Source organism: Chenopodium album, chromosome 14, assembly GCF_948465745.1.
Source record: "Chenopodium album chromosome 14, dcCheAlbu1.1, whole genome shotgun sequence".
In the NCBI taxonomy this organism is placed as follows: domain Eukaryota; kingdom Viridiplantae; phylum Streptophyta; class Magnoliopsida; order Caryophyllales; family Amaranthaceae; genus Chenopodium; species Chenopodium album.
The window spans coordinates 46,057,779-46,070,630 of NC_137847.1; the positions used below are offsets into that span (position 1 = coordinate 46,057,779).

General features: G+C 34.9%; 1 protein-coding gene across 1 annotated transcript; it reads left to right on the top strand.

The window, feature by feature from the left end:
- The first annotated feature begins 776 nt into the window (after nucleotides 1-776).
- LOC145578166 (beta-amyrin 6-beta-monooxygenase-like) lies at nucleotides 777-3,316 on the top strand. The gene is made up of 4 exons (XM_081635538.1): nucleotides 777-1,034; nucleotides 1,249-1,315; nucleotides 1,424-1,611; nucleotides 3,020-3,316. The coding sequence occupies exons 1-4, from the start codon at nucleotides 777-779 to the stop codon at nucleotides 3,314-3,316; spliced, it is 810 nt and encodes a 269-aa protein (XP_081491664.1).
- The last annotated feature ends 9,536 nt before the right edge of the window (nucleotides 3,317-12,852 follow it).

The window sequence follows — 12,852 nt, forward strand, 5'->3', positions numbered from 1 at the left end:
TTTTTGACAAATTTTTCTAATAATAATGTTGAAACTCATTCATTTGTTTTCAATTTTCCTTTTGTTGCTTTTTTATTCTTCATATGTAAGGAGAAAATACCATTATTACTCTTTAATAAACAATGTAAATAATTAATGAACAACGTGATTTTAAGAACATTTTCAATTAAAGAGTAATAACTATTCAACAAAATAAAGGCCACTGTAGTGAAAGTCAACAATTTATTAAAAAAAACTCCAAATGAATTAAAATAAGGTATTTAATTTGCTCATGAACATTATATAATCCCCAAATTTTTCTCTTATGACATGTAGGCATTTGTCCAGTTTCACAATCACATAGCATTCATCATCCAAATTAAAGCATGTCTTCAATTTACACGTTAGGTGTTTTTGTTCTTTCAATCCTCATATTTTTTGTATTTAGTAAAACCAAAAAGTATGGCCATATTTCAAATCTTCCTCCTGGTAACACTGGGTGGCCGATACTTGGTGAAACTTTGGAATTAGCTTTTAACCCTGCTAAATATGTACGTGATCGGATGATCAAGTACTCCCCATATATCTTTCAAACCTCACTTGGGGGGGAGAAAATGTTCTTTTTTTGCGGTCCTTTAGGAAACAAGTTCGTTTATTCAAATGAAGCTAAATTTAAGAATTGGTTTCCACGGTGTGCTGCCACAGCCCTTTCACTTTTAAACACTAATAGTACATCACCATCATGAAGAGTTTTCAACGACCAAACACACAAAATACTTAGGCTAGAATCCAAATCAATGCAAGATCATGTTGGTGTTATAGATTCGAAAGCCCGTGAACATATGGAGAAACATTGGGTTCCTTATAGTGAAGTGAAAGTCCAATCGATAACGAAAGCGTTTGTTTTTTCCCTTGCTTTCCACCTATTGATTAGCTCTGACGCTGAGCTAGAGAGGGAAATTGACGAGCCCTTCCAAACATCGGCCGAGCGGCTCCTTTCGGTTCCTGTGAATTTGCCTGGCACATCCTACAACAAGGCTTTGAAAGCGTCAAAGGTTGTTCAACACAAGATAATGGACTTAATCCGGAGGAAGAAAGCTGAAATATTATTAGCAAAAAAAAAAATAAGGAGGATATCCACATCGAAAGCCAAGAGCTTTTGACTCGTATGCTTATTGTTTTAGGTGAAGAAGAGACCAAATCAGTTAGCGATGAGGAAGTTGTTGGCCAGATGATCGTTCTCCTATTTGCTGGATTTCATTCAACAAGCACTATGATCACACTATACTTGGTTACCTTGCTGATTATCCCGATGTTTATGCAAAAGTGTTGCAAGGTATATATGAACTAGCTTGCAAGAATATCTACATAATAACATTTGTTTATGTTTTATTTATAAAAACACGAGGTTAAAGTTAATGTGATATATATTCGTTATAATTAGAACAACTGGAGATTGCACAATCGAAAAGAGATGGTGAGCTTTTGACTTGGGAAGACGTTCAACGAATGAAGTATACGTGGAATGTGGCATGTGAAACCATGAGACTTAAACCGCCTGGCCTTGGAGGTTTTCGTGAAACCATCACAGACATCTCTTTCGGTGGCTTCACTGTTCCAAAGGGAGAGAAGGTATGATGATAACGTAAATTTTGAAAAATTAATACTACAGTTTAGATAAGTTGAGACAGTACTATGGTTAATAAGGGCTACCAATCACAATAAACATTTAAACTTACTTCTTCCCCTTTTGTTGTGCACACTATTTATGGAAGCATATTTTGGCTAGAGGTGTTAATGCGGGTATTTGGATCAGATTATGTCGGATCGGGTCTATTTTAAAGTTGAGTCATATTAAATTATTATATCCATACAAGTCGAAAACTGAATTAGAGTTTTTCAGATCAGATAAGGCCGGGTCAATTTTTAACATCTTTAATTTTGACACACCTTTATTTAAGTTTAGCATAGCTCTTTGTGAACAGATCATTTTTTGAACTGTGTACTCATAATAGGTTTGCCAAATTTTTAGCAAGCCAAAATACTTTCACCACTTATCCATGAACGTTTACTTGTTTTTTTTTATTTTTACAAATACATCATAAATATGTAAATGATGTTTTTTTTTTTTTTTTTTTTTTAAATTTGAATTCTACTACATAACCTCAAGGGTAGGGTTTATTATTATTTGTTTCTAAAATGATCAACTTAAAATTTCAAAATTTTATGTATTATCTAATATAATTCACCCAATTATACTTACTCCGTTTTCTTTTAATTTCAACACAATCTCAAGACACGCACCTTTAAAAGGTGATTAGAGAAAGTAAATGAATAAGTTATTATCAAAATACATTCAATATAGGTAATAGGGAAGGATTAAGTACTACGTGTAAATATATTTTTATTATCTTGTCCATTTACATTATGTAATCTCTTTTTGGAATAATTCCTTACAAGTAAAAGAAAATGGAGTATATGATATTTTGTACAAAATGAAACCATGAATTGTTTTACACATAACACCTTGGAGTTGATGGCTTAGACAGAAATCTAGTACATAGAGTATATTCTATATTTCTACAGATTCAATTTACTACTTTACCTCTTACTCCATAGTATATAACCTTTTCCACTCAATTATCTCCTACATTTTCTAGCGTTTGTTTTACTCTCTGTCTCCTTTTATTCTCTATCTTTTGTATATTGTTCATTTTTTTATTACATCACACTCACTGGCAAATTTTACACATACTTCATTAAGTATATTCACGGCAAAAAATTTATATTGAAACCTATAAATTTAAAGCATAAAAAAAAAAGAAAAAAAAAAGAAAAAAAAGAGAAAATGCTATATGTGACTCTAAAGGCTATATATAAGAAGCTAAAAGAGAAAAATATTAATAAAATATATTCATTAATATACTGATTTATGCGTAATTTTGTCATGTATTCCTAACTTATATGTAACTCTAAGCATTACATATAGTATTATCCTAAAAAAATAACAGAGTATAAATTTATGTTTATGTTGATCTAGGTACATTGGAATGCGTACTCAACTCATATGGACCCAACCTACTTTCAAAATCCGGAAAAGTTTGACCCTTCAAGATTTGAAGAGAAATTGCCACCGAATGTATTTGTACCCTTTGGAGGAGGAGCGCACCTTTGCCGCGGAATGGGTTTAGCTCGTATTAAAGGTCTCGTTTATATACACAATGTCGTGACTCGATTTAGTATCTCTAAGGTCAATCCCAATGAAAAGGTTGTCTATAGACCACATCCCAGCTCTGCTGATGGACTCCAAATTCACCTTCACCCACATCAAAAATGATTATTCGTACATTAATATGGTTTTGGTTCGGTTTGGTTGCACGTGTTGTTTTATTATTATTATTTTTTTCTCTCTATTAAGTTGAGTTGACTTGTTTCCTTTTTTAATTTTTTGTATGTATTTAATAAGCAATAATAAATAATTAACAATTATGTAATGTAATCCATGTATGGTTAGTTGGTGACTATGGTGTTTTAGTAAAAGATGCTAAAAATTACAGTGTGTGACAACAAAAAATAATTGTCACAATTAGGGATGAGCAAAAATTTAGGGTGTCCGGACCTGGAACCGGAACCTGCTCGGTATAAGATATTAAGAATGAGTAGTGGAAAGTTTGATTATTTTCATTAAGATATGAGAAGCCTTTATACAGGCGTACGGTAGTAGTAGGTTACAATAGCTAGTATCTAGAGAAGATATACACTAAGCTTATGATAGACTAAGACTATTAACAACAAGATATACACAAGAGATTACAACTAAGCTAAGTTAATCTTGGCATAGTCTGTTATAGAAGATCTTTATCTTCAACACGCCCCCGCAAGATGGACGGTCTTTGGACAAGTCCAATCTTGGGAAATAGATCATGAAAGCGAGTATGTGCCAGTGGCTTTGTTAAGGCGTCAGCGAGTTGGTCTCGACCATTGATATGTTGAACTTGAAGCGTACCTCATTGAACTTGTTCTCTAACAAAATGGAAGGCCAATGCCAAGTGTTTCATACGAGAGTGAAAAACTGGATTGGCTGCATAGTGTATAGCTCCAAGATTATCAAAGTAGATGCTAGGAGTTGAGGTAGGCTGCACATTAAGTTCAAAAAGCAAGGAGCTTAGCCATAAAATTTCAGCAGTTGTTGTTGCTACTGCTCTAAATTCAGCTTCGGTGGATGACTTTGCGATGCTAGTTTGCTTCTTTGAGCTCCAAGACAAGGGATTTCTTCCTATGTAGACAAGATACCCCGTAGTAGATATATTATTATCTCTGTCCCCCGCCCAATCAGCATCACAATAGGCATGAAGTTGATTAGGAGAGTCACGGTGTAAAATTAAGCCATAAGTTGAGATGCCTTTAAGATACCGTAGCAAGCGCTTGAGAGCAGTATAGTGAATATCAGTGGGACAATGCATAAATTGAGAGAGACAACTGACCGTGTAAGCTACATCCGGCCTTGTGAGGGAAAGATATTGTAAGGCACCCAGTAGAGCTATATATTCAGTTGGGTTCTCTAATGGAACACCATCATCTAAAGTAAGAGGAGGATAATTTACCATTGGTGAGGGAACAGACTTAGCATCCAGCATGTTTGCACGATCAAGGATATCATTAATATATTTATTTTGACTTAGAAACAAGCCAAGTTTGTGAGGGAGAACTCCAAGTTTGTGAGGGAGAACTTCAACACCAAGAAATAAGATAAGTAACCTAGGTCCTTCAAGGAAAATCGGCTTGCCAAACTATTGAAAAAGGATTGAAGAGCGAAAGTAGTTTGTCCCATGATGATATCATCAACATAAACAAGAAGATAAAATGTCACATTACTCTAATTATAGATAAATAAAGAGGAGTCAAACACCGAATTCCGAAAGCCATAAGACAATAAGTAAGCCCGAAGCTCTTGGTACCATGCTCTTGGGTCTTGTTTTAGACTATATATGGCTTTCTTTAATTTACACACATGATTTGGATAGGCCTTTTCAATGAACCCCGGTGGTTAAGCCATGTAAACATCTTCAGATAGATGGCCTTGTAAAAAGGAATTGTTGATGTCGAGTTGCCGAATCGACCAACCATTTGTAATAGCAAGAGAGAGCATGAGCCTAACCGTGGTAGGCTTGATAACCGGACTAAAGGTCTCGGAGTAGTCAATTCCTGACCTTTGGTGAAACCCTTTTGCCACTAGACAGGCTTTATATCTTTCAAGTGAGCCATTTGCATTATATTTCAATTGATATACCCATTTACAACCAACTATATTCTAAGACGGATGTGGTGGTACAAGTTTCCAAGTGTTATTTCGAGTGAGGGCAGCATGTTCCTCACTCATGGCAATGCGCCATTGGGGATCTTTGAGGGCTTGAGTGATGTTGCGGGGTTCACACGGTTGGGATTGTCTAGTGACAACACGAGAAAATTTGGGATTTGGCTTGACAATGTTGTTTTGGAGTAGAGTAGTCATGGTCCTAGTTGGATGACTAGGAGGAAGAGGAGGAGGTGGAGGAGGTGAGGTGATTGGAGGTAGAGTAGGAGGTGTGACAGATGGTATATGGGTGGTTGGTGTTGTGACCGGTACCTCTATAGTGCACCACTCTTCAACAGTGGGAAGAGGTTTTGCTATGGGAAAGGCAATAGCATATGGATACTTATTATCAATAAATTTCACATGTCGAGAAGTGTATAGTCTTATGGTAGGAAAGTGTAAGCAATATTAAGCACTTGGGTGAAGGAATAACCAACAAACACGCAAGGAAGGGAATGATTATCAAGTTTGTGGGAGGCATAAGGCCGCAACCAAGGATAACAAAGACACCCAAAATTTTGTAATTTACTATAATTAGGTGGTATACCAAACAACCTAAAGTAAAGTGAATCATTGTTTAGAGTTGGAGTTGGGAGGCGATTAATGAGATAGGTGGAAGTGGTAAAGGCATGGGACCAAAAGGTGAGTGGGAGTTTGGCATGTGTGAGGACAGAAATACCAGTTTCAACAATGTGTTTATGCCGACGTTTGGCATATCCATTGTGCTCAGGAGTATGTGGAGGTGTAGTGAGATGAGAAATTTCATTTATAGTTATGGTTGGACGCAATTTTAAGTATTCACCCCCATTATCAGAAAATAATTGGATAATAGATTTATTAAAAAATTTCTCAACAAGAGCACGAAATCGAACAAATACATCATGAGTATCAGATTTGTTCATTAGAGGATATAGCCATGTATACTTTGTATAGTGATCCACAAAAAGTACATAGTACTTATATCCATCATACTAAGGAATTGGTGAACTCCAAACATCACTAAATATTAAATCAAGTGGAGCATTAGAGGTAAGGGTAGAATTGGAAAAAAGGCAATTTTTGACTTTTATTAATATTGCAAGCATTGCAATCAGAAATGGAATAATCCTTAATTGAAAGGGAAAACTTGGAATTTAAAGTCCTAAGAACATTAATTGAAGGATGCCCAAGCCGATGGTGCCAATCATAAATGGGCTTTGTGAAACTTGTGAAGACTCGAGGAAGACCCGGGTTCCACTCATGGACTCCGGCTTTAGTTGGACCCTGTAGGAGGGTGGTTCCCTTCGAAAGCTCCTTAACACGAAACATAAAGGGTAAGAACTCAATACTAGTATTGTTATCTTTGCAAAATTGGGATATGGAAAGGATATTTCTAGATATGTGAGGGACATGTAAGACATTATTGAACAATAAACTTTTAGAAGCAATGGAGATAGAAAATGCACCAGTGTTAGAGATAGGAAGGGCAGACCCATTTCCAATAATTAATTCCTCCGTGCCGTCATAAGGAGCATGTAGAGATAAATTGTTGAGATCATTAGTGACATGTGGGATGCTCCACTGTCAAGAAGCCAAGCCTTTAATTGTGCCATTGAACCCATTGCTACATTGGCTTGAGGACGTTGTTGATGACCAGTATTGAAATCCCTTGCCTGAGTTGGTGTTGAGATTTCAATTGAGGGAAATTGTGACTTGAATATAGAGCATTGATTAAGAGCATGGCCAGACATGCGACACCATTGACACTTGCCAAGAAAGGGACATTGTGGGTGAGGCCCTTGTGATTGTTGCATGGTGGAGGGCATAGGATTTGGCAATAATCCTGGAGTAGGATTCCATTGCTGCTTGCCCTTGTATTGTGGACGAGATTGAGCAGCTAAGGTAGTTGTAGGGAAGGAGGTGGAAGGTACATTTAATGTATTCTTGGCAGCAAATTCACGAGTGATTAATTTCTCATGAAGCTCTTCAAAAGAAATAGTAGTGTCTCGTGCATTCACAGCATCAATGATGGGCTTGTAAGTCTCATAATCAAGACCCTGCAGAATTTTGTCAATAATATCCTCTTGGTCCATTGGATTACCCATAGTAGCTAAATGATCAGTACATTGTTTAATAGCTTGCATGTAATTGATAATTGAAATAGTACCCTTAGTTATATGGGCGAGATGATCCTTGATCTGCTTCAAGTGTCCACGAGACTGGTCCACATAGGTTGAAGCTAAAATTTCCCATGCATCTTGAGAAGATGTTGACTGAGACACCAATGGAACAAGATCTTCAGATAAAGAACCGACAAGAGCACCAAAGACAAGGCGATCTTGACAGAACCATGAAAGTGCCTCTGGGTTAGGGACAGACATGTCATCTTTGGTGATGGAAGCAGGTGGAGAAGGATAATTCCATCAACGAACTTAAAGAGATCATAGTCGAGAAGATGCACTTGCATTTGTGTCTTCCATGCTATGTAATTTGTACCCGTGAGTTTGATAGTATTATGGAATTGAAGAATAGTGAAAGGCTTAGTAAGGTCATCACTATTAGGGATAATAGAATTACTCATGTTGAGAGTAGAAAAGTGAATATTAGGTAGGAAAAAAAAATTAGAGGATTAAAAGATCGGATACCATATAAGATATTAAGAATGACTAGTGGAAAGCTTGATGATTTCCATTAAGATATGAGAAGCCTTTATATAGGCGTACAGTAGTAGTAGGTTACAATAGCTAGTATCTAGAGAAGATATACACTAAGCTTATGATAGACTAAGATTATTAACAATAAGATATACACAAGAGATTACAACTAAGCTAAGTTAATCTTGGCATAGTCAGTTATAGAAGATCTTTATCTTCAACACTCGGAACCGCAGGTTCTAGAACTGGATCCTATAGATCAGATTCCGGTTCTGGGTAATAAAATTGGGAATCTGTTACAACAGGTTTCGGTTTCGGTAATAAAATTTTGGACCTGAAACCTGTAAGATACTCTGTTAGTACAAGTTTCCAGTAGGGAACACGAAACCGGAACATATCATTTAATTCCAAATATAAAAGCCCTATATCAAAATTGTATAAAAGCCGTCACTACCTCCCCCCCCCCCCCCCCCCTTCCCCAACTTATTCATTTTTCATCTCGCTCTTAAAAGTTTAATTAATGGTGTTAATATAAGTACTCCCTCTGTTTTTAAGTACTTGCTCCACGTTTCTTTTTCGGCCGTTTTTAAATATTTGCTCCATTTCCTTATTTGGAATGCTTTTAAAATATTTAATTTATTTCTCTCACTAAAAATCCGTGCATGGAGAAATGGAGTATGTATTTAAAAACGGAGGGAGTATTTGTAATTTAATATTAAATATTTTAGACATTAAGTGTTAGTTTGTTATATCTGTAATACTGTATTAAAGTTATAAGTTTTTATTGTGAACATCCATTTTGTTTTTTTAAATTTTTGTAACAATTTATGAAGTAACTATTAAGCTTACTTTGAAAGACAGGATACTTTGTTCCGAAACTGGAACCTACAGGTTTCGGTTCTGTTTCCCAACTTACAGGAACCTGTTGAACAGGTTTCGGTTCCGATTCCTACTTTTAGGAACCTGTTGCAACAAGTTCCGGTTTCGGGTCCCGAGATTTTTATAGGGTACTCTGCTACGCTCACCCCTAATCACAATCTTATGTACTATGTAGTATTTCATGTATAAGGTAAAGATGATGAGCTGGTAAGTAATTAACAAGATTTTAAAAAAAAAAAGTGTAGACACCAAAACGTGTCTCCCTCCCATATAAAGCATGATGACAAAACAACAATGGTTTGAACAAATACATGAAAAGTCCTATTATCCAAGTCCACTAACATTTTCTAAGTCAATTAAGCCTTTTCAATAGTCTAAACCCAATAGTTATTATGTGGACCATGGTATACCTAGATATAGGTGTACCATGTTTATACTTTTAAATATTTAGTAAAAAAATTTAACACTTATAAAAAAGGAAAAATTGTAAATAATAATCCCAATTTTGTTGTATTTTTTTTTAATAATCCAAACTTTGGATTATCCTGAAATAATCCAGACTTTGGGGGTTGCTAGCTTTTTCAATCCCAACTACTGGTGACCGGTTGAAAGAGTTTATTTTTTTTGTAAATGACATGTGTTGCAAGGTAATTGGTTAAAAAAAATTTAAAAAAAAACAAAAATTAAATTAAAAAAAAAAAAACAACCCACGGTTCTCACACCAATCAAACCTTACTTCAAAAGATCTGACCATCCTTAATACTGATGCTAGACACTGGCCACCCAACCCCTGACGCCTGAAGCCGGACAAACACCACTACTTCTCTCTCCCCCACGCTGGTAAACCACAACACGCTTCCCGCTTCCCCTTCCTCTGAAACCACAGCGCAGCCCACGAAAACCTCCTAAACGGAAACCACCTAAACGGAAATCTCACCCTCACCTAGGAGCAATTGGTGGCGAGTTGTTGTTGTTGTTGCGAGTTGGTTCAGCAGTGGCGAGTTGTTGTTGTTGTAATTGGCTAGGGTTGTGGTTTGGGTTTTTGGGAAAAGGGGAGGTATTTCTTGGTGGTTTGTGGGAGAATAGGAGGGGGTTTCAGGAAGAGGGGAAACCGCCGATGGCAGGGGTGTAGCAGAAGCATCGACTTGGCAATGGAGGGGCAACCGGCTGGCTCAAGGTGGTGGAGGTTAAGGTTGGCCGGTGGGGGAAGGGGAAATTGATTGATTTTTCTGATTTTTTTTTATTATAATTTTTTTACTAATCAGGACTTGACACGTGTCAAATGACCTAATATAATAGATTATTGACTTTCATTGACCGGTTTGGGATTGAAGAAAGTAAACAGCCCTTAAAGTTTGGATCATTACAGAATAATCAAAAGTTGGGATTATTAAAAGAAATTAAAATACAGCAAAGTTGGGATTATTAATTATTTAAAATTTTCCTATAAAAAATGACCATTTAGTAAAAAACATATGAACACGTCACAAAAATTTAACATAAACATGTAATTTTATATGTTCATTTTTTGTAAAGAAATGTTCATTTTATATGTTCAGTTTATATAACAAAACAATTGAATTATTACGAGTTAGAAAAGTTTCTTTCAAAAAATTGATGTTTATTATATAGTGTTGTATTTAATACGAGTATACCACATGTTCAAAATTTGCGATTGTTCAGGTTTTTTTTACTAAATGTTCAAAATTTGCGATTGTTTGTTTTTTTTTTACTAAATATTTAAAATTGTAGGCTTGGTGCATTGTGATTGTTCATATTTTTTTTACCAAATGTTCAAAATTTGCGATGTTCAGATTTTTTTTTTTTACTAAATGTTCAAATTTTGTAGTTGTTTAGATTTTTTTACTAAATGTTCAAAAGTATAAGCGTGATGCATTGTGATTGTTCAGATTTTTTTTATTGAATGTTCAAAATTTGAGATGCTGTAGACACCTTATTGTGTCTCCCCAAAAAACCAAATCCAGTGATGAGTATCTTTCACGTCATTGATTATCAAATGAGGTGAAATGTAAAAGAGTCTCGTGAATCCCTCTATTTTTAATAAAATAGTTCTTTCTATTTTAGAAAATATTTCTTTTCGTATCCTATTTATGAAAAACGTCCAATCATGTTTAGTTTGGTCCATAACATGCGTCCAATAATTGTGTACTTGGATAGGGTTTGAAAAGATCTTTCCAACGATATGTTATAAGCCCAATTTCGATGAATAATGAGGAAGTTATGGCCAAAATGCTAAATTGATTTTTAGATAAGTGTCATGTGCGGCCCAATGACCAAGTGGAGGGTCCATTAATTATTACTCCTAAAGAAATTAGGAATTACTTTAATCTTCTAGAATGATCTAGAAGGTTATTTTAAGTTCTAGTGGGATTAGTATTATTAATTATATTTATATTTGATTTTGAAAAGATAAAGGATTTTATTTGAAATAAAACAAGTGTTTTTAGAAGATTAAATCTGATTTTTAAAGATAAGTACGGACTCTTATTAATCCCAATTGCATTGGAAAGTGGACTCTGTACGGAAATTTATCATATAGCACCATCGCGTTGCGACAAGGCTGTCACTGAACGATGGAGTTGTCGCGTCGTGATAGACCAGTTTTACTCCGAGTCGAAATCTGACTCTTTTCTATCGTTTACAATCATTTTTCTCTATAAATAGGGTCAATATTCCCCGTTTTCAATCATTAACAATCATCTATTCTCTCTTCTCTCTCTAAGATAGAAGCTTATTCTCTCTCTTAATTTTCTAAGCCTAGCCTTTTTCAAAAAACATCATACGTCCATCACGAGACTTAGACACATCTAGCCAAGCTCGAAGTTGACTTCGCCCTAGACGTGAACGGTTGATAATTTCTGAGGGTTTGGTCCCAAATTTCTACTTCAATTATTTAAATTAATTTGTTTGATTTAATATTTTCATTTAAGTTACTAACGTGTTGATTGTTTTGATAGAAAGACATACGAGCAACAAAGTGAGTAATTTCATTGCTCTATATGTTTAGAAAGCATGCTTAAATTATTTTAATTCCTAGTATCATGTTAGGATGTTATTTGTTGCTTTCTAGTATCATGTTTAGGTTGTTTCTTATTTTCTTATATCATGCTAGTATTATGTTAGGATTAAAGTTTTGATCTTTAATATTAGTGACATCCTAGGATTTGTTATTAATTATGTAAGTATCATGTCTAGGATCTTACTAACATTATTAAGCTTTGATGAGATTGATATGATGATGATGATGATTTGTTGTGTCAAATTATATATATAATTTTACATAATTTGTTAAATAACGAATTGTTTCATGTTATTTGTTAATTTACGAATAATTGATATATAATTTGTTAATAATTATATGTTGCTTGATATTATTATTTGGGGTAAGCACAACCGGGTACCCGGTCAAAAACTAAGGAACTGGTCCCGAAACTGGTTCGTACTAGGTCCAAGGTTTTGGAACTGGGCCCGAAACTGGTGTAACCGGGTCCAAAATTTTTAGAATTGAAACCGAAACTGGTGGGAACCAGTTCCAGACCCGGGTACCTGAATGCATATCTAAAGTATTAATCAAGTTTTTCGTTTTTACAAAAGTGATGTATAAAAAAAACAAAAACCAACATATCATATGAAAATTGCAGGAAATAAAGAAGGAAACAAAATAGATCTAAGCATTTAAAGAAGATGCATTAGCAAACCAGAGTCATATTATATAATCATTAATCAACTTATTAGCCCGAAATCACACAAATCATCCCAAAAACTCAAAATAACAAAATATGTAGCTCGATTCATATTTACAAAAAATTAATTCTTCATCAACACTGTTTGCCATCTTCATCTTTTACCTCTTTTCATTGCACAAATAAAAATTAATGATGGAAAAAAGTGAGTTCAAATACAAGAATTAGGAAAAGGGTAAGATTGGAGTGATTAATTTAATTTGGCTGGGACAATCATCAAATTGGAGTTTTAATGTAATAAGAC

What these genes read in the sequence shown, in the direction of transcription:
- LOC145578166 (XM_081635538.1), top strand. Translation starts at nt 777, where the DNA reads ATGCAAGATCATGTTGGTGTTATAGATTCGAAAGCCCGTGAACATATG. An exon ending in TTATGCAAAAGTGTTGCAAG is followed by an intron (nt 1,316 to 1,423) that starts GTATATATGAAC and finishes CGTTATAATTAG; the next exon opens with AACAACTGGAGATTGCACAA. An exon ending in CTGTTCCAAAGGGAGAGAAG is followed by an intron (nt 1,612 to 3,019) that starts GTATGATGATAA and finishes ATGTTGATCTAG; the next exon opens with GTACATTGGAATGCGTACTC.